The following is a 24,427-nucleotide window of genomic DNA, read 5'->3' as shown; positions in this document are numbered from 1 at the left end:
GGATTGCATTAATACAAGTTCTTCAAAAGAAAGGTCTTCTTTGAAAAAATAATTGGACCATCTGAAGGATTGTGCTAAGAAAATTTCTAAAACACAAACTTTTCTCAAAATTATGGGTTGTGAGAAAAGTATGAAATTTCATCAAAAAAGAAAAAAGTATGAAATATTGGCAAATTGGTCAAATTGTGTATTCTCACTTTTTAATAGAAAATTGAAAAAGTGAAAATACTTGGGACCATCACAGCACATATTGATATAGAAAAACTTAATGAAAGAGGTAAATTAGAGCGCTACTTGGCAAGACCTCATACACTCCCATATGAGGTCTCTGCTTTTATATAACATGATAATAATATACACATATGTAGCAAACCTTCCGTATTTTCTAATTATTAAATTATATAAAGTTATATTATATTTGTAGTACACCACACATTTACATACATCACAATTCACGCAAATAATATAATAAAAAATAAAAAATAACACTCACAATCAGTATTAGACACACACTCACACACATATAATATAAATTTATAAAGAGAGACACCTACGACTTACAAACATTCTCTTTTTACTCTTAGAGAGACTTGTGATCTATGTTATTGTTTGATTTTAGACTGGACTAATATGTGGTTAGGGTGTGCAAGATTTAAGATAAAGTGTACAAACATATCTTTATGAGTAAATTATACTAATAAAAAATTATATATAAAAATTAAAAAAAAAAAAAAAAAAAATCAAGTCAGGGGTTCCATGTGTTTGTGGACTGAGGTTGATTTTGTAGGTCAACCATTCAACCAGTGAAGGATCTCTGAAATTACATTATTTATTGTCGTCAAGTTGTGAATTCAAAACTATGCTAGCTAGTCATAATTCCATCTCATTTTCCTTGTCCAGAGTCGGCTTTGCCTTTCTTTCTTCTAGCACTGTATACGTGTTGTAACATACAATGGGTTGGGCTTGCTGTACTGTTCTTCTGTATCTTGTTCTTTTTTCCGTCATAGTTCTGGCCAACGGTTATCTGACTGTAAACTCTTCTACTACTTCATGGACCAACAGAGAGCCCGTTGGCGATTTACTGAAAGCTGATGCAACAATTATACTTGCCAGTAGATCCTCCGGTGATCCAGACTATGGACATGCTTGTTTTTGTGGCTTCTTCTGTAATCAAACGTGCAACAGTTCTCGCTTTGCCACTTTCCTTCTCAATGATGATCCACAAGTACTATGGTCTGCCAACTCAAAGAATCCTGTTAGCATTAGTGCGACTTTAAAGCTCAATTCAGAAAGAGGTTTGGTGTTACAAGATGCTGATGGAACGGTTGCTTGGTCCACAAACATCAGCAACAAATCTGTGGCTGCCATAAACTTAACCGACAATTGCAACCTCATGCTATTGGATGAAAATAATGCTACAATTTGGCAGTCTTTTGATCACCCATCTTGGCCAACTGACACGTTGTTTTCTGGGCAAAAGTTGGTGCCAGGACAGCAACTCACAAGTGAAGGAGGACTGTTTTCGCTCTCTATTACCACTAGAGGGTTGTTTGCTTATATCAATTCTAATCCTCCCCTATGCTATTGGTCTTATCTACCATCTCTTGCTAACATTATCAGTTATGTTCAATTTGATAGTTCGGGCTTAATATACTTTACTGGGACAAATTCCTCATTTGTTATTTTATCCAATCCTACAACATCATCATTAATGCAGTACATGAGATTGGAGCCTGATGGACACACGAGAGTTTATCATCAGGATTGGCAAGAAGTAGATGATCTTTTCCAAATTAAGGATTTATGTGCTTACCCTACGGTTTGCGGCAGTTATGGTATTTGTATAAATGGCGGATGTAGTTGTCCTGGACCCATAAATGGGACAAGCTACTTTCAACCAATCAAAGACAGGCGGCTTGACCTTGGATGCTCCCTTGTTATTCCCTTGTCTTGTGATGCTTCCAAAAATCAAATTCTTTTAGAGATCCAGAACATCACATACTTTCCCCTTTTAGATACATCCATCCCAGAAAAAAATCCTAACTACCAAAATATAAGTTTAAGGACTTGTACAGAGGCATGCTTAGAAAATTGTTCGTGCAAAGCTGCTATATATTATTCCAGTGGGCGTTGCTATTTACAATCTGAAATTTTTTCACTTAATGCCATTACCATAGAAAATACCAACCATAAAGTATACATTAAGGTGCAGAATGTCCCAAGTGCAGTTCCTCCTCAACAGCTGACAAACCATGGAAAGAATAAACATCCTCTTGGAATAATAATGGGATCCAGCCTTGGATCTTTGCTTGTTTTGTTTCTAATTGGACTCTTTGTTTTTCGAATTCGGAACAAGGAAGATGCTGATGAAGATGAGGAGTATCATTTGGATCATGTACCAGGAATGCCCACAAGATATTCTTATGATGAGTTGCAAACCATAACAGAAAATTTCAATAAGAAGCTCGGTGAGGGAGGATTTGGCACAGTTTTTGAAGGGACTCTAATTAACGGCACTAAGGTTGCAGTGAAGCGTCTTGATGGTTTTAGTCAAATCAAAAAATCATTTTTAGCTGAGGTTGAGACAATTGGTAGCACTCATCATTTCAATTTGGTAAGACTAATTGGATTTTGTGCTGAGAAATTTCATAGGCTTCTTGTTTATGAATACATGCCTAATGGGTCTTTAGATAGATGGATATTTCACAAAAATTCAGAGATGCTGCTTGATTGGAAACATAGAAAGAAGATCATCATTGAAATAGCACGGGGGCTAACTTATTTACATGAAGAATGTAGGCAAAAGATAGTTCATTTAGATATAAAGCCCCATAACATCCTCTTAGATGAGAATTTTAATGCAAAAGTCTCTGATTTTGGATTGTCTAAACTAGTTGATCGTGAGCAAAGCCAAGTTGTAACGACTATGAGAGGGACTCCTGGCTATATGGCTCCAGAATGGTTGAGTTCAGTAATTACAGAAAAAGTTGATGTATATAGCTTTGGAATAGTACTTATGGAGATATTGTGTGGAAGGAGAAACCTTGATCATTCTCAACCAAAGGAAGCAATGCATCTACTTGATCTATTCAAGAAAAATATTGAGGAGGACCAATTATTGGATTTGGTTGATAAGAACAGTGAAGATATGCAATTGCATGGAGAAGAAGTTGTTAATATGATGAGGGTTGCAGCATGGTGTTTGCAAAGTGATTTCACAAAGAGGCCTTCTATGTCCATGGTGGTTAAGGTCTTTGAGGGTGTTGTGAATGTTGAATCAAACCTAGACTATTTCTTCTCAAATCCACCTTTACTAAATGCAAGAGCTGGAGTTGATAACCAAGAAGTGCATGTTATTGCTGCTACTACAGTATTGCCTTCAATTCTATCAGGACCACGATGATTCTTCACTATACAATCTTTTGTTGCTTGAGAAATGAGGTAATTTCCATACTTTTATTTTGTCATTTGACTTTAAAATTTAAGTTTGAGTTGTAGACCTTTTTAAAAGAGAGGAAGAGTTGTATACTTTGTTCAGTTGTTGTATTGTTGTGTTTCAATCATATGCGTATTATATAGTAGTATTGTTTATGTAAGATTGAACTGAAGTAGCAGAACTTAGATTTTACTGTGGCTGTGTGTGCTGGATAGTGTCCTAGTCAGATAGGTCCTTTCCAAGAGGGTCATTAAGTACTTATTCTGTTTGCAACTAGGTAATGAATCCATTATTCACATTCTCAAGGACTGTAGATTTAATAAATCCATTTGGAATAGGATGGGTATTCCCAGAATTTGTGCTCAAAATTAAACAAACCTCGAAGGTAGGTGCCAGAGACCTAGTGAAGGGCTGTGTTAAGCTTAACACTGGTGGGGCTTTTTGGGGAAGTCCTGGGAAAGCAGGAGCTGGTGGTATATTTAGAGACTCTCTGGATAACTGGATTTGCAGATTCTCTAGATTGATTGGGACTTCTTCCAGCGTCATTGCTGAGTGCTGGGCTGATCCTAGCTTCTAAGTTGGGGTTCAAGAGTCTTGAAATAGAGTTGCATGCTTTCCAGACAAACATCATTCAAAATTTACAATGAGAATGATGTTGATTCACTTTTTGCATGAGATGTGAAGAAGATTCTTCTCTATTCTTTCAAGGAAGACCCTGTGTTAGAAAGCAAGCAATATGATTGGCACAAAAATAATATTCACAATTAACATGTGGAAATTTTCTTTTAAATGGTTAAAGTTGCTATCTTCTGTATAAACTCAAGCAGCCTTTGGCTTTGGCTTTGGCTTTGGCTTTGGCTTTGGCTTTGGCTTTATCCATTTTGCTCTTGAATACAAGAAGACTCCAGCAAAAGCCAAGGCAGTTCCTGCAGCAAAAGCAAATCAACTTGCATGTAAAAGAAGTAGGACAGATCATAGATAGAAGAGAAACTTCAAATATATGTATAAGCTTATTATAAAACAACTTTCATTTGTTACCAAATGGTAATGAGAATTTACCCAGGGAGTTTATGGGTGAGACGGGTTTGGAAGAAGATAATTGAGGAGACTATGACCACCACACGCTTCACACAATTTCCCACTGCATGGGTGATCGGTGATACCATGTCTAATATCATATAGGAGACCTGCCAGACAAAAATTAGTAGAATCGATATACAGTAATATTGTATCAAAATTGTATCAAAGTTGGCTATTGTTCTTCATAAAGTGGAAACAATATTTTCATATGGTGCTAAAGAACATATATTCTGATAAAATTCTCAACAAAATTTTATTTTATTTTTTATTTTTTTAATTTGTTCTTGAAACTCATTTAATTCAGAACATATTCCATATGCTATAACAGAACATTGGCAGAGGAAGGCTGGGTCCTAAGAATAAAAAATGAGCTCCAAATGTCTATCTGTTAAATTGATCCATTTATAAATTAGAACGATTAGCTCAGATGATTATGCTTACTGGACCATTGCTGAAGACTTCATTTCATGACTAAGATTTTATTTGCTAGATCAATGTCACAACATTTAAAATTTTCACTGACGTGGCACTAGATAAACCTTTAACTTTGTAATATTTAACATGAACTATGAAATTGATCTATTTGAAATGGAGAAGATCCTTTTTCCAAGAAATTTTCCTATCAACAAAAATGTGAAAAACAGTGGTTCCAAGAGCCATCCTTGCTACCATAGCAAGGATGGCTCTTGGATACTTGAATGGCAGACTTTGAGTAGTCTTTTGCCAGCATGAAATCTAGTGCCAGAGTGTGACATGCTCAACCTCCATGAAATAAGGAAATAATAATCTTGAGGGCTAAGTCCTCTTTGCAATAGATCTCTGTTGAACTTTGAATAAATTTAACACGTGTGAAACTTTGACTCTCTATTTATCTTTCCCTTCCAAAACTAAATTGTCGGAATGTGTATGTTCATCTTGATATGAGCTTTCTAATCAAGAGCAGAAACAACTAAGATGTTAATTTTTTAAGTATAAATTAAATAAATTCTCAGAAATTTCATGGGAAAGGTCTGGAGAAAAGGGTCCAAATACATGCATGGTAGCCATGACACAAATTTGTTCTCTAAGGAAGTAGCATCATTTGGATTCAGAATGTAATTCTTAAAAAATTGTAAATTATTCTAAAATCTAAGTTACAAATGTGTGGTTGAGTTACTTCTAGAAATACACTTTCACAAATGAATACACATGATTTCTTTTAATGATCAACCATCAAAAGTAGATTAAGGTTTACAAGCTCTTAGAACAAAGGAAGCTTAAGCCCCCATTTGGAGAGCTTATTGAAAAAATAACCATACGATGCGGAAAGATAAATAGTATTCAGGGAGAACTTATAGCAATTGACCAATGAATTATGATTGGGAGAGGAAAAAAAATTGTAGTACCATTTGACAATTTATATGTGCAACATGGCACCAATGATAGGGATTTAGTTCAATAAAAGAAATTTTTTTAGATATGAGCAGTATTTATCAATTTTTTGCCACTACTAAATACTTAACTTCTGATGTTTCTATTGAAAAATCACTGGAATAGAGAAACAGGCTTTTGGAGCAGTCTCAAGTTTTCAAGAAGTTTGATTTGAGTTTTTCACAGCTTTTTGAGTAATTGCTATCATGCTAAATCTCTATAAAATGAATAGTTTTGTAGAATTCATGCTCAGAAAATCTTGAGCTTTGGCATTTGAATTTGTCATCACACACTAGCAGAACCACGAGTGAATTCTACCATAGTAGAATATGATTAACATAACAGGAAATCAACAATCAAGCAAAGCACAATTGAAAAAGAAAAAAGAAAAAAAGGAGAGAGCACTATGCACATTTATCATATGCAGTATACTAAGTAAACAGACACTGGGCACAAATAATCATAGACCTCACCTGCTGGTAACCATGGAAGCAGAACCCAGCCAAAAGCGATCTCACACATAGTTCTCTAACATTCAAACCTTGATTTGCCTAGAACAAGGAGAAAAGATTACTGTTTGATGCAGGATGGTCTCTTCTTTTATTGTATTGATTGATTATAGTAAAGTTCAGTTAGTATAATCTCACTATTTATATGTACTACTTACTGCAGATTGCAGGAATGAAGGAGTAAACTTAGCACCTTCCAAGAAAATAGCCACAGGAGCCAACAGGATAAAAGAAATAATGGTTACTACTGAGAAGAGATTGATATTGTCCAAAGATTCCTGTTTTATGAATAAAACCTGGTTAGAAAAATTAGAATATATGATCTACAATAACTCTCCTTGACATTACAGATTTAACCAAATAATTGTGCGACAACTGCATAAGTGAACTAATGCTTCCATTTCTACTAATACAGTTACTTGTGAACCTATAGTAATTCAAAGGCATAAATATATATGACTTGCATCTGGGTTTTGCACCTCCTTTTTAACCATTAACTTTTTGCTGTATACATTACGGGATTGATTTGTCAGATTGGAAGCCATTGCACTGTAAAAGCCAGTCCTGTTTCAAAAGGGGGGGTGAGTGACATGTCAGTACCAGGCCTAAATATTTCAAAAAATGTAATTGTTTTATCTATTAGCAGAATCTATATGGAGTTCTATCAGAAGAAACCTCTATGCAAAAGAAAAAGGTGTTTGCATACTCCTTAATGAGACAACTGCAGCGTGTTCTCTTACCAATTAAAAGAGACCTCAGTGAAAGATGCCAATGCCACTCCACCTACAATTGGTACAAGGGAAGAAACTACCCAAAGAGTAGGCCTCTGTGTGCACAGTATGGTCAAAAAAATCAAATTATCATAGATATAGATTAACTGGAGAGTGTTATTTGTTATGAATATGTGCTAGTCATTAGTCAAGCACTTTCATAGACTAACTGCACTAGTATAGATCTCCATGGTCACAAGAATAATGAATTCTAGAAAGCACATGTATCACAGGATTAGGGGAAAAGGTGGCTTGCAATCAATCATCTTAAGTGACAATTGCTCAAGAATACATGTTTTTATTTCAAATTATCAATTTATATAAAGGACCTATAAAAGGACAAATGAAGGACCACCAATGTGGCTCAAATTAGTTTCTTGCTATTTAAGGACTCCAGATGCCTATATTACTCTTCCTATCATGATGAAAGTATCCATTAGCATTTCTAATTTTACTAAAGGTATTACTAAGATGAACATATAACTTTTAACATTATACTTAAGTTATTACTAAGAGGAACAATTTACTTTTAACACCCAGATAAATGACTTTGGAAATTATAAAGGTCTTGCATTGATATATAAATGAATTTCCCAAAGGATTCAAGCAGAAGACTTGGAGATAGGTCCAAATTCTTCCTTTCATGCTGCTGATAATTATTGATATATATGAAATGTCTTTCATTGATCATACCTTTTGGCACTTTGATTTGCACAAAAGCAAGAATGAATAGACTAAACTGAATGGTTCACTAAAGAAGAGTTTAAAAGAGAGTTAGCAAACATCTCAAGACTAGGCATGAAATGGGAAGATGACATCAACAACTCTCCAATATTGTTGCACACAACCATATCTATATGTTTCTTGTTAGGATTGTTAGTGTTGGCTAATTCCATGACAAATTTATTTGTATTTTTTGGGTTTTAAAATTGTAATATGAATTGTGGTAATTAGGATTGAGGACTGCTTGGGCCCAGAGTTCTTTACCATTTGGTCTTCACTCCATGAACATATACTTGTTTTGTGTGTGTGTGTGTGTGTGTGTCAGTTATTTACTGTTTTGAATATATTAATCCATGCAAACCCTGTGAATTGCATCTCAACTAAATATCTACTCAGTTTAAGTCCTGAATAACTCATTAGAACTGGTAGTAAGCCATTACAGGAGTCTAAACGCATTTTCCACTTCTCAAAATTATATCATTGAGCCATCCAGTCAGCCAATAATATCTCCAAATGAAAACAAGAAAAAAAAATTTGGGGCAGAACCCCTCACCTCAGCAAGAATCAAGGCAGAGAGTACAACAGTGAAAAAGGGCTCCATAGCTTTGATTGTGTGAGTGAATGAAACAGCAACTTTCCCAAGACTAATGTTGGTCAAGAGGTTCCCCAACGTGTGAGCCACAACCAAAGGAAAAATTGCTGCAAGCTGAAAGTGAATACGTTTATAAAACCCATAATCAAACAGAAGCAAAAATATACAAAACAATTTTATCACAATAACAAAGTACCTGTTGAGGAGTAATCTTTGGTCTGATATAAGAGTTAGATGCCCACATCAAAGCAACCATCAAACTCCCAAAGCCAAACTGAAATGCTGTGACCGTTGCAGGAAATGGATAGACTTTTAGAACCTATAAATAAATCAGCAGTGGCATTCAAATTCTAGCATTCTTGAGATTAACCACAAATAACAATCTTCTATTAATGTTACACAATTGTATCTACATTAGATATTGTAAAATATAACTAACCAATTGTTCACTCTCAAGAATAACTCAAAAATTGAAATTTTCAACAACTGAACAAGCCTCAAAAGTCACTAAATATGACAATCTTATAGCAATGTTACATTTTTTTTTTTTTGATAAGTAGCAATGTTACAGAATTGTATTTCCATTAGATACCGTAAAATAGAAGTGACCTATTGACTCTCAAGAATCTATAACTCTCAAAATATGAAATTCTAAGCAACCAACAGGCCCTAAGACATTACCAACTATGACAATCTTGTAGCAATGTTACAGAATTATATCCCCATTTGATAATTGTAAAAATATAACCGACAAATACTTTACTCTTAAAAATCTATAACTCTCAAAATTTCCCAGCAACCAAACACATGTAAAGAGACATAAGTAAAAAATTCTACTCACCTGTTTGGATTCCCAACTATACTAAATAATTGGTAGACTTTTTGTTATAAAAATAATAATAAAAAAAGAGGAAGGTATCTAATCAAAATTTTAATTCTTTCTTTTTAAAGTTTTCTGAGGCAACCAGAAAAATAATTTAGCTCTTCAATCAATGGGTACTATTGCTTCCATTAAGTTTTATCTTGCTTGAAAAAGAAAACTGGAGATAAAGATAGAGATGATGAACCTGCTTGTTATAGATGTTGAAGTAGATATTCAAAATGTACCAAATTCCAAACATAAAGCCTAGCTGCGATGTCTTAATCACACCACTTGGTTTCACGGTATCACCCGTGTACTCGGGCACCGAAGCAACTCTGGCCTTAAAACTGTTGTTTCTTTGGTTTGAAACAAAAAATGAACTGCATACTCGCATGTTAAAGCATGATGAAAAAAATGCATACACAGGACTTTGCTGTGAGAGTCCATGAGTGGAATTAAGGTTGAATTGTGTCGAAGACGATGAGTGTGAGAGGTGTGAGAGATTGGGTTTAGGTCCTTTAGGATTTGGATTTGGAGGTTTGACAAATGGGGTTGAGAGAGACAGAGAAAACAGAGTGCTCTGCATCTTGTGGAGTTGAAGACCAGATGGGACAGAGAAACAGAGGTCTTAACGTTGCATGGGCGGGGGGGACAAAAACGACCGCGTTTGGATTTGGAGGGTAGTTTAAACTAATTAGGATTTGGTCTAAGGAATTTTTTTTTTTTTACTATTTTATAACGGAATAACTAATGTACTAATGTGTTGATTTTCTAAAATCTCAAAGAATATGAGTGTTTTTTTTTCCCTTATTAAGGTTTAGAATAAAATGTCATTTCTCCAAACCTCAAGAACAGTGGGTAGAATTTACCCATATTATTTTCACATAATTTTATTATTTAAACCACTTTTATTACACACCTATAAACTAAGTCAAAAATAAACAAGATTCATAGAAGTGAAAGCATGGAAGTTATTGATTACTGATAATTGCCGCTTCAATATTTTCCTTTGATTTTTTTTTTTTTTTTTTTTTCAGAAATCTCTTAATATTTCAAACAAAAATGTACCGGATTCAAATATCCTTTTATATGAATATAGTGATGATTGTCTTACTCCTTATTTACATCGGATTATAATTTTTAAATAGCATAATTTTTAATGAAGATTTAAAAATATACTAATACACTTAAAATGTTGTTTTACTTTATAAGGGAGATGAAAATAATACGATTTTCTTTTCTAAAAATATTTTGTCTGAAAAAAAAAATCACGTGTGGATTACACAAACACGAGTATGACAGTGATTATATGAATCACCTCATTATGGATAAGAAAGATTAAACAGTACTAGAAAATGGATTATCTGACTTGTCACGTGAAGTCATCGACTTTGGAACTAAAAGACAGGTTCTACCAAAGATATTTCCTAAAAGTAGACAAATATAAAACTAGACTGTAATGTAATGTAATTTGAGGAAATGAATTGTGGATAAATGATCAAACAATGCGTGGTGGGGTACTTTTACTGTCTCGTTGATGTGTTAGCGAAGATGTAATGGTATGTTTCCAGGTTTGGATGATTGTAAAGTCGTAATGAAAATCTGGTGCCCACAAGCAGAGACTTGATAGTCAGTGGCTTGGATGCTAGTGTTGGGTGGTTGTTAGCTAGTGATGGAATGAATGGAGGACATGCCAGAATCTAGTCTCTTGTGTAAGATATTTGCTGAGACAAAAAAATGGGGCACATGTGGCTTTCAATTTGGGATCAATATTTTAAAGATTCAGCATCATGCAAATCTAAGGAATTACTATCTATAGATTCTATAACGATGAAAAGGCAACCCCACTCTTATTTATAATGGGATCCACTATTATGCGAAAGAAAAAATATTACTCTCAAAGTATTGAATGATTTTCTCTTGCAAGTATAGAACATTGAGCGAATTATGAGAGCTGGAAGCCTGTGAGTAAATTTATTTACCATGTACCACCAGTTGCATCTAATGAAGAACAGCTTGCCAAGTTCCAACAGTTTGGGAAGCCTGCAAGAGCAATTTTGTGGGGTTATAAGGGGAAAGTCGATTTTTCTTTTGGAGTTGAAAGTTCCAGTGGTGAATTGAACAATGTTGAGATCAAAAAAAGTCATATCTAATGCACAAAGCTCCTAGGTCTAAGAGAGGTCATTAAATGTCATCTTAAACCCCAACAATGTTGAGATTTTTAAATAAATAATAGAGGTCTTTCCTAAAATTAGTGCATATCAAATGCCAAGAATTGGCTTGACGGCTGCAAATAAAACACTCATTTGCTCCTACAAGTACTTACATTGCGGCCAATAGATGCCATGTGAAAGAAATTGAAAAAAAAAAAAAACAAAAACAAAAAATTGGAGGCAACCATGAATCACGCATCAAAATATTCAGAACTTTTGAATGACAAAAGAATTCCTTACATGAGACCTGGACTGAACCTGAACCAGATAAAAGAATAAGAACCCTCACTATCCTACAAAATGGAAGACTATCCGCATCATGAGAGGCATTTGAGTCTCGCAAATGTCAAATAGCCAGTGTGACCTTTTGCCTCACTGCAAGGCCTAGCCATGACTGTTTGAGAACTCAATTTGTCTTGCTCATTGCCTCCTTCAATAGCACGTTGAGGTCTCTTACATGGAAGAATAGACCCAGGCTTAGCTTCATCACCCTGGCTGTAATCCATTTTCACTTCTCGAACTTCGTTAAGTACAAAGGAGTATTTCAAATGTCTTTATATCTGGCACACAAGCAGAATATACATATAAGAGCATCCATCAGTGACTGAATCACAATCAAGTAGAAAAATATAGCTAGAGCAAAAGGAGAAAATTCTTTAAATAAGAAAGATACTTTTAACAGGAAAAAATCCTGAATCTGAAAACATAGAGGAAATGGCTACACAAAAGCATACCCGTAAAGTTTGATGTAAGAGAATCACAGGCTCGTTGTACTTGCTCAATACATGGGGAGAAGGAGCACAAAACCCCATCTGGCTTCAACATTTTCCCGGCTGAAGGAATGGCCAACCAAGGTTGGGGTAGGTCCAGGAAGACGGAATCTGCTAACCCAGAAAATTCATCTGGAAATCCTTCACCCTGAATGTCTCTAACTCCCACAGTGACTAAACTACTTAGCCCTGTCTTCTCAAAATCCTCTCTATAAAAAGTAAAAGATCAAATCAACATTTCAGTATATCTTATAAATACTTCATAACAAAACGAAACTTGAGCTCAATGAGAAATTACACTTCAAGCCACTGGCAACTACTACACAAAAATAATGCCTCCCTATCACTATAAGTTACAGCTACTGCAGATTTTCATATCTCTCAAAACATAAATTCTTCATTTAAAAAAAAAAAAAAACAAAAAACAAAAAACAAAACAAAACAAATTGAAGGCATATGCAAGTGGCATAATCCATTGCACTCCCTTGAATAATACCAAAAATAATTAATGAAACCAAAAATTTTCTTTTCAGAAATAAATTGAGATTGGTTAACTGAGTATCTTGAGAACCTAAGAAATTAAAATTCTTTCTCAACAGTCAACACAATAGACAACCTAATTTTAAATCATGTCAAAATAGATCACGTATGCAGTTCAGATATTCAACTACCAATTCAGCTTTGATCATAAGTATTTAATATCTTATTTTACAACTCTCGTTCAAAATAGTGTCTACTTTCAAGAAAAACAAACATTAACCAGTCAAAGTGGATCAAGTGGAAATATTCCTTTCTTACCTGGCTGAGGCAGCCCTTTGTTCATGAAAATCAAATGTGTAGACATGTCCTGTAGGAGCAACAGCCCTTGCAAGTGATGTAGTTAAAGATCCACTTCCAGTCCCAGATTCCAGAACCATACAACCAGGGACAATTTCCAAGTACATTATCACAAAGCTGATATCAGCGATATAGAGAATTTGGGTCCTGTGACTTAGAACTAGAGTCCACAATTCAGGGGTTGGAGCCAACAAGTAAACAAAACCATTCTTGTTGCTAAACACCTTGGATCCAAAAGGCTTCCCAATCCAGTCCGAATGTTTAAATACACCAAATCGGTTCTGGAGTACCGAGCCCTGACATACTTTAATAGCCTTCATGTTATCATGCCTCTCATAGACTATAACCAAATCTCCATCACAAATGTGACGAGTAAAAGATATCTTTTTTGTTGGATCAATTGGAAACATCCTCGAAATCTTGAATTTGTAAAATCAATTACAATAACAGCTACCTGTGATGATGAAATTTCAATAAAGAGTAAGAGGAAGACAAATTGACATTTATAAGAATCTAGAGAAATTGAAACTTATCAACCTTAAAAATCCTGAGTGATAATTTATATATTGCTCATCAAAGTTTGTAGGAGACCATTAATAAAAAGACACAAAAGCTATCATGTTTCACACAACCATAGTCAATTTTGCTCTACAGCATGGTTTGTAAACATAAAGGTAATATAACCAAGAAACTTATATCCCAGTCTACAATAGATTCATGCAACTAGGCTGGTAAACAGGGACACCTAAAATCACATTTATAATGAGCATCAAATGAACTTCAGCAAATAAAAAGATTAAAAAGAATTTAAAATATATCTACTAAAAATAGTAAAGTCCTCACTTTCTAGCAATAAATCTCCAAGTCATGACATGGCATTTGATAGGAAAAGGCGAAGTGGAGAATGCTTTCATCTAGTCACAGGCACAACTCCCCCTATCTCAATCAAATTTTGTATGTATTTTGAGACAAATGTTATGTCTTTATCTTCTTTTTTATTATAAGTGAAATTAAAACCAAGGGAAAGGTGAAGGCGAGATTCTACCCATAAGCATAATGATTCTATTGTGAGACTTCTGTGTTATCACTTATTATATTCAAATTCAAATGCCAATTAAAAAAATGAATCTCAATCATTAGCTCATATTTTACCTAGAATGTAGTCAATTTTGGCTAGTGTGTGCAAAACCCGTATTGAAATACAGGTTTGGGCAGCATTCCCACATTGTCTTTGGTTGATTTTTGGAGCATTCCCACTCCACTCATTGTAATGTTTTATGAGTGGTTTGCCATGCTACAAAGTATCTTGTTTTCTGATAGATGAAGGGTTAACTTCTAGCACAATAGAATCATTGATTGGATGGGAATTACATCAAACTCTCAGATATAAACAATAATAATAATAAATATTATTTACCATAATGTAGTTCATACAAATCATAATGTTATCAACTCTATACTATAAATGCTCAATAAGCACATAGCTACTTCATTGACAAGCTTCCACCACAATCACCCAAAGATAATTCAGATACAAATACAGCTTTTTAAAACTTCACCTCAACCAAATTTTTAGCAAAAAAGCAATCAAATAAAAAACTGCTACCAAAAACAAAGCTGCGAAGTCGCTTCCAAGTTCAAAATTATAGAAAACTCAACGAGTCTGAAACAATAATATAGTACCAATGAAACGCACACAAACAAACCCATATGTGCAAGCATCACAAAATTATGAAAGCAAGACAATTTTTTTTTTAACAAACATTAGAAAACAAAATAAAATCAAAGATGGAAATAATGTAAGGAACCAACATTATTAGTCAAGAAAAAAAAGCACTTACAAGTAAAAGTGTTGTTTCGGGGTCGAAGAAGAGACAGAACAGAAGCAAAAGTGTTGTTTATTTTGATGACTTCGCCGACCTTGGGCTCCGGCGGCGCTGGTTGCTCGCGAATGGCGGCGATGGCTTGGGCTTCTTTAGGTCTATGTAGCACGGGTGCGTTTCGGGACTCGGGTGCGGGTGCGGGACTCGGCAATTTTTGAAAAAGGTGGGTGCGGGTGCGGCGGGACTCGGCGATTAAAAAATTATTAAAAATATTTTTATTTATATTTTTAATATATTGCTAAGCATATTTTTTTACATTATACAAATATATACCAAATTTAAGAGCAATAGACAATAGTAGATAATAACTAAAACATGATGTTCATAAATTAAACACAACCCACAAGATTGAAACTAAAACATTCATGATGTTCGGAAATTAGAATACAACTTGCAAGAGATCAGAGCAAGAGAGAGTGAGACGGAATGAGAGAGAGGTAGTGATGAGAGAACTAATGAGAGTGAGGCAGAGAGGTGAGAAACGAGTGAGTAGGGTTTAGTGTTTTCTTTAAACGGTGCGCATTGGCGCGAGTCGGCGTGAGTCGGCTAGAAAATCGAGACTGCCACGTGGCATGACTCGGTCGGACGCGGCCGGACACGCGGGCAACGGCGTCCCTCGCGCGTCGCCGCGTCCGGCCGCGTCCGACGCCGGTGCGGTACCTCAGGTGCCGCGTCCATGCTTCATAGCTTTAGGTCGACGCCGACACTCTGTTTTGTGTGAGTGGATCGACCAAAGTTTGCAAAAAAACATAAGCTGATTTTGTTTTGTTTTGTTTTTTTTTTTTTTTTTTTAAGGTGAGATGAGAAATAAGCCTAAACGACACCGTATAAGAGGGATTTTTTTTTTTTTTTTTTAAATTTATGAGTAACTAAGGGCCTGTTTGGTTTGTATTGAGGTTGTATTTATTTTCTATTTTCATATTCTATACTCATCTTTCATATTCAAATCTTGTTCTCATTTTTTGTTTCCATCTATATTTTTTGTTTGGCATCATTCTCTGTTTTGTCTTCCCCTTCACTTTTTTTTTTTTTTTTTAATGACAACCACCAACAAATAGAGAGAAAAAGTGTCTTTTGATATGACAAGTCAGTGATAATGGAATCCACAGATTTGATATTTTTTACGAAAATTTCACTGTATTCATTTTCAAGAAAATGAAAATATAAAAAAATTATATTCAGTTTTTGTATTCAAATTCTATTTTTCTTTTGATATGACAAGTCAGTGATAATGGAATCCACAGATTTGATATTTTTTACGAAAATTTCACTGTATTCATTTTCAAGAAAATGAAAATATAAAAAAATTGTATTCAGTTTTTGTATTCAAATTCTATTTTTTTATATTAAAAATGAAAATTGAATACTGTAAGGACACAATTTGTAGCGACCCATAATAGTGTTGGGTTCGCACATAAAAAGGCCCAAACAATATCACTTATAGAGCGTGGGTTTGAAAGGTTAGGTCTTGGTCACCGGGCGGGGGTTAGTTCCGGTCAATGAATCTCGCCCGAGGAGTCTGGGGAGCGCTATGCTCTTCTTATTCTCCTTGTTTCTAGGACACCATGGCTGGGAGGACGGGTTCTCCCCCTTCTCTCACACTGCCTCTCTTATCCTTTTATATGGGCAGTTATCCTCTCACCAGCGTCCACGTATAAGCTCACTTTCCAAGGACTTAAGACCTGTCCTGTCAACCCATACCTAGAGTGGTTGGGGGTGGTTATAAAAGCTGAAGAGCATGGCTCTGTCAGGTGCAGAGTATTGAATGGCAGTAATGGCAGCTTTCCCTTTGTCCTTGGTCGTCATACTATCCAGCGTCTCCTTCTCTATTGACATAGATATTTTTAGATTTTTTTCCCAAACTGTTCCTATACAGTTTTTGCCTTTTCTTCCAAGGGGACTTTGGATATGCTGAGGACAAAATCATCCTTAGCTGTGTCTCAAGACTATTTGGACTTTTATTACCCATCCTCGGCTATACCCTTCCTCGGCTCAGGCCTTGGGCCCTAATGTAAAAATGGGCCAGGGCCACAAATTATTGGGCCCCAAAATAGCCCCTAAAAATCCTACTATCCGACCTCTTGGTCGGAGAGGAGGGTTTTGATGATGCCAAGCCTTTATTACGGTTCGTTTAACTCTGCCCTTCATTAATGTTGGCGTATATTCATCTGCTTAGGAAATGTGCCGGGTTACGAGACATTCTTCTAGATTTACACACGATGCACTCCCGTTGTTTCAATGTACGAGGCGCGTCTTTAATAAATTTCCTTTACGAGGCCAATCAAATCTAACAGTTACAGATGAAATTGGGGAGTTGAACAGACGCTACCTTACTTGCAAATCTTCTTGGAGATATGTATGGATTAAATGCCACTGAATTCACCTTCCATATAAGAAGCCAAACGAGAGGGTATTCCCTTCGCGTAAAGACTCTTTAACCTTCCTAAAGCCTCAACCCTCAAGCTGTGCTCTAAGTCTTCCTTATCAGCATAGCCACAGCTTATAGTGTGACACATTTGAAGTAGAAGTGGGGATGAAAAGATCACATCCTTCTCAGAAGCGTTCTGTCTCTCCGAAGCTCAAGATGGCTCGGTCAGGACAGGGATGGCAGAGACTCAAGATACCTCTCATCCTCCCTTCAGCCAAAATTCGAAGCAGGGGCTCGTCGCATCAAACTTTTGGTGCGACTGAGCTGGGGTCACCCATTATCAGTACCAGCCGCTCTCTTATGAGCATAGCTAACATAGCACCAGCGTGTTAGGAGTCAGGACTGATGCAGGGACAATGTATCCCTGCTTCTTCCTCTCTTCCTTCACTGGTGCCTCCTTTTGCCTCCCCTTCTTCTTCTTTCCCATCACCAGATCCATCCTGATGCTTTTCCTTCTTCCTTTTCTTCTCCTCTTCCACCAAGGGAGGTCCTCCTCTCAATATGGGTGCTACTGGGGCAGAATTTGAAAAGACTTCGGAGCAGAGCTTAAAAAGACCTCTGGCTGTTTGTTTGTCTTGTTGTTTTTTGTTGTTGTTGTTGTTGTTGTTGTTTTTTTTTTTTTTTTTTTTTTTTTTTTTTTATTTATTGTTTTTGTAATTCGTTTTCCATATAGGCTTGTTTAAGCCCTCTATTGTACGCTGTAATTCGTATATTCTACCTCTTCTTTTTGAAATGGTTATGCCGTGAATAGACGTACTACCATATGACTTCTCTTTTTTTTTTTTTTTTTAACATTCTGAATGATGCTTAGGGTCGAAATCCCAGTTAATAAAAAGACCTTGCTATGTGCTTATAGAAACTATTCGGCATAGTAATGCTGATTTGAACAAATGATACTTAGAGCAGAAACCATTACTAAGAAAAAAGAAAAAGATATTATGATGAGCTTATTAGAGCTGTCTGGCATAATAACGCCGACCTGAGAAAACAATACTTAGGGCCGAAATCCCTTATCAAGAAAAAAGGTGTTATTATGAACTTATTGGAGCTATCGTGTACAATAAGACCAACCTGAAAATGAGTTGTATACCCTAAACTTGAACGAGATGATGGCCGAATGCTCGATGCCGTGTAGGAAGTAATCATCCGAGGATATATAACCCAAAATGAACAGCCCCTGCAGGTCGCTGAAAAATAGGGCGTTTCGCCATCTGCCTAATGACCTTCATAGCCTTAGCCTTTTCTGGTATTTGGTCCGAGGACTGAGCGACTTAGAATTCTTCTTAAGTAGCTGACTTTTCCATAGGTTTGAGTTCGAGGACCATGCAATACCTTGGTTCTGTCCAAAACTTGATTTTTTAAGTAGTTGGTTTCCTCATAGGTTTGAGTCCGAGGACCATGCAATACCTTGGTTCTGTCTAAAACTTGATTTTTTAAGTAGTTGGTTTCCCCATATGTTTGAGTCCGAGGACCATGCAATACCTTGGTTCTGTCCAAAACTTGCGATTTTTTAAGTAGTTGGTTTCCCCATAGGTTTGAGTCTGAGGACCATGCAATACCTTGGTTCTGTCCAAAACTTGATTTTTTAAGTAGTTGGTTTCCCCATAGGTTTGAGTCCGAGGACTATGCAATACCTTGGTTCTGTCCAAAACTTGATTTTTTAAGTAGTTGGGGGAGTTAACCCCTCGGCTATGGTGTGGGACCTTGGTTTAGGGAAATTACCTCTTCGGCCAAGCCCCTAGAACCATCCGTGCTGTTGACGCTATGAAGCGCAGCTCCTAGTAAAGGAACGTAGCCCCTAGTGGAACTTTACGCTAGAACACTACAACCGGCTGTTGGAAATGACAAGGGGACCGTCTCAACCTACTGCCTGTGCCAACACACAAGCCTTCCCACAGACGACGCCAATTGTAAGGACACAATTTGTAGCGACCCATAATAGTGTTGGGTTCGCACGTAAAAAGGCCCAAACAATATCACTTATAAAGCGTGGGTTTGAAAGGCTAGATCTTGGTCACCGGGCGGGGGTTAGTTCCGGTCAGTGAATCTTGTCCAAGCTAAACAAGGTACATAAACATGTTATGTAAAGATAATATGGCCAATCCTTGATTTTAAATCCAAGATGTAAAATACAAAACACAAAAATCTCTTTGGTTTTAAAAAAATTTATGACCAAAAAACAAAAAGCACACATTATGCTAAATGAACAATGCAAATGTAATGTATGACAGTGCTTAACTAAGTTATTGAGGGTACACAAACAAAAAATATCAATTTTTTAATTAACCTATGAGTAAATATACAAACTAGTACATACTCATACAAAATCAAAAATAGCTTAGCACATATATAACACATTCTATTCAAGTTTCTCCACAATGTCAAGCATGTTTTAAATTAAGAAAGAGATATCATAATTCATGTAAACCTCAAGAAAAATAAAACAACCAATCAGAAACAAAACATGTCCACAAATAATTGAAAGAATTAAATCAGGGACAAGTCAGCAACACTCACCTTAGAGAATCTTTTCTCACCCATCTAGCACGAGTCTTCGACTTTGTAGGTGAAAATCCATATATAGCACAGTGTATTTGAGGGATTACACCAAATCTTCTGAGAAAGACTGAAATCCTGCAAATTCCTTTCACAAGCCAACAAGCTTAAATTTTGCAAAATAAAATGAAACAATTTATATGAACTTATGGCAGGAGAAATATTATCACATATTCTAGATTGAAACACTGAATGCTTAAATTTCAGTTTATGACAATTAGGATGAATGTGACCGGAGACACCACAAAAGTGACAAACATGAACAATTTTAGGAACATCAGCATTCCTAACAGCAAATCTAGTCTCAGATTTTGGTTTTTGCATCAACAAAGAACAATTTGGTCTAATATAACCAACAACACCACAAAGGTGACAAGTAGGCACAAAAACAGATTTATTATGCTCTCTAACAGTAGGTTTAGACTTAGGTTTATAAACTTCAGCGTCTACATCAGAACTTTTACCTTTGTCTAACCTAGCAAAATAAGCCTTTTCTTTGTTATTCCTTTTAAAAGGAGGGATATAAACTTTCTCAGTTTTAGACTTAAGAGAAATAGAAACACTTCTGTTATCAACAGGCTTGGTACTAGTCAAATTTTCAATTTTAGCTTTAGATTCAACTAACTCTTGGTCCAAGCTTTTCATCTTCTCATCTTGAGAGGAAATTTGATTTCTCAAAAATTCATTCTTTTTATTAGATTCATCTAATCTAGCAACCAATTCCTCTTTTTCAAGATTAGCCAATTTTAACTCTTCCTTGAATTTCTTAGCAATTTTCATAGATTTCAATAATTTCTTACGGAGAGTTTCATCGGCATCAATAAGATCAACAAAAACATGAGCAGAAACATGATCAGAAAGACACTTCAAATTATCCATTACAATAGGGGTCAAGGATCAGCTCTTAGATCAAAAGATTTAAAACAAAAGAGCTACCTACTCTGATACCACTTGACAGTTTTTAGACCTCTTAAAACACAATTGGATTAACCTAGTTAATTAGCCAAGTTATTACTTAGTCTATATTCCAGATCTAGGTTATCACAATTAAACAATCATATCATGTATAGCAGCGGAAATATAAATAACACAATGATATGATGACCCAAGAAACCACATCGGTAAAAATCTAGGGAGGATTTAACCTAGCTATCCTTAAAGTAAAAAGCAAATCCACTATGAAAGAATCAAAATTCTACAATAGGACTTAGACCACTAACATTCTATTGCTACCCACCAGTAGAAACTTACTGACATGACCATGTGCAAGCTCCGAAACCACAGATTCCTTCTTTCTTGGTTTCTCCAGCAAGTACAAGCACACCCGCTTGTGTTTCTTTAACCTTTTTAGTGCAGTAACTGAATGATCATCAAGCTCTCAATCAAATCTCCTTCTTTATAATCCTAAGCATGTGTAAAGGCAACCACCTTTAGATCTCAAAAGAGATTCACACACATAGCAAATAGAGCAACCTTAAAAACGTGGCTAGGGTTTGCCTTTTATACTTAGGGCAAAACATAAAACCCTACATGTTTTAATAGGCTAGGGCTGAGTTGGAGAAATCTGCAGAAAAAACATTCTACCCGAGGTTCGATCGATCGAGCCAGGTCGAAATGCACTAATACTTCTACAACAGCTCGATTCCAACTTTACATAAAAGACATAACTTTGAGCAAGTCTAAACAAGACTAAACAACCTATTTTGATCATGGTTTGCTAACAATACACATTAGAGTTCTAAATACATTAGTTCCTAAGTCTTTAGAACCTAACATTCTATATCGGCATCTTGTAGCATATTGAAGTGTTGTCATCCATGGAGAAACACAGACGACTGGAGCAGATATATTATGATTTCAAGAACCAGGATCAAAGATAATTATCTTTTGTTCAACCAAGAAGATGTGTGATCAACTTGCCCATAACCTTACTCGCCAGTTTGGTGCTGTTGCTATCAGAGATCAAGGCAACAGCAAGAAAACTCAGCCCAACAAGAAGATTCAGAGCAGAATTATAGAAGTGCAGATACTCATGGTTAAATGACTTGTAGCTTTGGTCTTTGTATTGTATGTAGCTTAAACTGTGTGTAGTTTAGTCAGTCTTGTAAATAGCTTTAGTAATGCAAGTGAGTGTGCACGTGTGTGCTTTATTTTTTTCTATTAAGGAGTTGTTATGTTTTTTAAGTTAGTTTGTTAGTCTCTGATTGTATATAAGGATCAAAGACGCGTATCATTAAGCAAGTTAATGAGATTTTTCACTCTTAACAATCTTTCATATGGTATCAGAGCCATAGTTTGCTCAAAATTCTCCCAAATTTCTAGGGTTTCGTTCTTGAAACCTTGAAGCTGGTTCAATGGTTTCTGCGTCAAATTCTTCTTCCACTTCATCTAAGCAAGATCTAGCATTGGTAGAAGACATCTCAAATCCTTTGTTCCTTCACCATGCTAAAAGTCCTGGAGCTATGCTTGTTTCTGAGGTCTTGATTGTTGAAAATTACCATGCTTGGGCTCAATCTATGAAGAAGGCTTTGATTGCGAAGAACAAGTTTGGTTTTGTTAATGGCACTATTACTCTTTCTTCTCCATTGATAAAAACTCCAGCAGCGTTGATGCTTGGATTCACTGTGATAATGTGGTTGGTTCTTGGTTGATGAAGGCAGTTTCACCTCAGATCAAAATTAGTATCACTTATAGAGACACAACATTAGAAATCTGGAATGATCTTAGGGACACGCATTCTCAAGGCAATGGACCTAGGGTTTTTCAACTGCAAAAGGACATTGCATCAATCAATCAAGGTGATTCTTCAATTACTACCTATTTCACTCAATTAAAGGTGTATTGGGATCAACTCAAGAATTTTAGGCCTACTCCAACTTGTTCTTGTGAAAAGTGCACTTGTAATATTTCACAAAGGATTCAGAATCTTCACTTTCAAGATTTAGTGATGCAATTCTTGATAGGACTCAATGATTCTTATTCTCAAATCAAAGGACATATTTTGTTAATGAATCCACTTCCATCCATCAACAAAGTCTATTCCTTGTTGATTCAAGAAGAAAGGTAGAGGAATGTGGGAAATTCTAATGTTCACATTGAGTCCACTGCTCTTGCTGTGAAAGGTTCCAATTCCATTGTTATTAATTCCAATTTTGCTTTCTCTGGAGGAAAGAATTCAAGGGGTAAGGATAGGCCTATTTACACTCATTGTGGGAAACATGGTCATACCATGGAGAAGTGTTTCAAGTTGCATGGCTTCCCACCTGGATTCAAGTCTAAAGGAAAGACTTCAATGGTGAATCAAGTAGGCATTCAACATGACACTACAGAGAAAAGACAATCATCCAATGATGCCACCCAATTCCCTTTTACTTAAGAACAATGTCAGCAATTTTGGCCATGCTAGGCAACCAGATGCAAGCTGCTACTCAACTTAACATGGGAACCAAGGAAGTTCATATGGCTAGCAGTGTGATTAAGCCTCATTTAGATTCTTAATCAGCATCTTCTACAAGTGCTTCCAAGTCTGACAATGCTCTCACAATGTTAGGTATATCTTCTTTTGGAGATCTTGATTTGAGGCATTCAATCTTTTCTGCCCATGTAGTAAATAGGACAGCCTTTAATAGAGATACTTGGGTTATTGACACTGGGAAAACTGATTACATTGTACATTTTTTTCAATTGCTTACTGAATTCACTGCTATTAGTTGTGTTGTTGAACTTCCTAATGGTGAAACAACAATGGTAACTCACATAGGTTCCATTTCTCTTTGACTTTAACTCTTATTAATGTTCTTTGTGGTCCTTCATTTTCTTTTAACCTTTTGTTAGTTAGTCAACTCACAAAATCTTGTTCTTGTTGTCTTATTTTCTTGTCAAATTTATGTTTTATATAGGACCTTATTTGCTGGAGAATATTGGTGTGGGTGAAATTCATGATGGGTTGTATTTGCTACAACACAGCCCCTTAGATGCTTGTACCTTTCCAATCAACTCCAAGGTTCTTGGATCATCCTTTCAATCCATCTTTAACATTGTTTTCAAGTCTATTTTCAACAGGCCTCAATCTTATGTAATCAATAACATTGCTGTACCTTCTTCTAAATGGCATTTTAGATTAGGTTATCCCTCTGATGCTAAACTCTCTTCCTTAAAGAATGTACTTCTTGATAATGTTTGTACTTTTAATAAAGATTATGAGATTTGTCCACTTGCAAAACACAAAAGACTTCCTTTCCCTTTTCCAAATCACATGTCTGATTCACCTTTTGATATTGTACACTGTGATATTTGGGGTCCCTATATAGTTCCTACTGTTGATGGACACAAATACTTCCTCGTTATTGTTGATGACT

The 24,427-nt window shown here is 35.8% G+C and overlaps 1 protein-coding gene and 2 pseudogenes across 1 annotated transcript; 1 reads left to right on the top strand and 2 right to left on the bottom strand.

Moving 5' to 3' along the window:
- Positions 1–763: 763 nt before the first annotated feature.
- Positions 764–6,902, top strand: LOC126714844 (G-type lectin S-receptor-like serine/threonine-protein kinase SD2-5). The gene is made up of 2 exons (XM_050415236.1): positions 764–3,441; positions 6,599–6,902. Exon 1 carries the CDS (start codon positions 953–955, stop codon positions 3,401–3,403), a length of 2,451 nt encoding a protein of 816 aa, XP_050271193.1. The 5' UTR covers positions 764–952; the 3' UTR covers positions 3,404–3,441; positions 6,599–6,902.
- LOC126714846 (phosphoenolpyruvate/phosphate translocator 2, chloroplastic-like) lies at positions 3,436–11,422 on the bottom strand (annotated as a pseudogene).
- Positions 11,423–11,786: 364 nt separating this feature from the next.
- On the bottom strand, positions 11,787–15,181 carry LOC126714847 (uncharacterized; annotated as a pseudogene).
- Between the last annotated feature and the right edge of the window lie 9,246 nt (positions 15,182–24,427).

Source organism: Quercus robur, chromosome 2 (genome assembly GCF_932294415.1).
Source record: "Quercus robur chromosome 2, dhQueRobu3.1, whole genome shotgun sequence".
Classification (NCBI taxonomy): domain Eukaryota; kingdom Viridiplantae; phylum Streptophyta; class Magnoliopsida; order Fagales; family Fagaceae; genus Quercus; species Quercus robur.
This window is presented reverse-complemented; position numbering and strand designations above follow the sequence as displayed.

Excerpts from the sequence above, each read along its gene's own strand:
- LOC126714844 (XM_050415236.1), top strand. The coding sequence starts at position 953 with ATGGGTTGGGCTTGCTGTACTGTTCTTCTGTATCTTGTTCTTTTTTCC.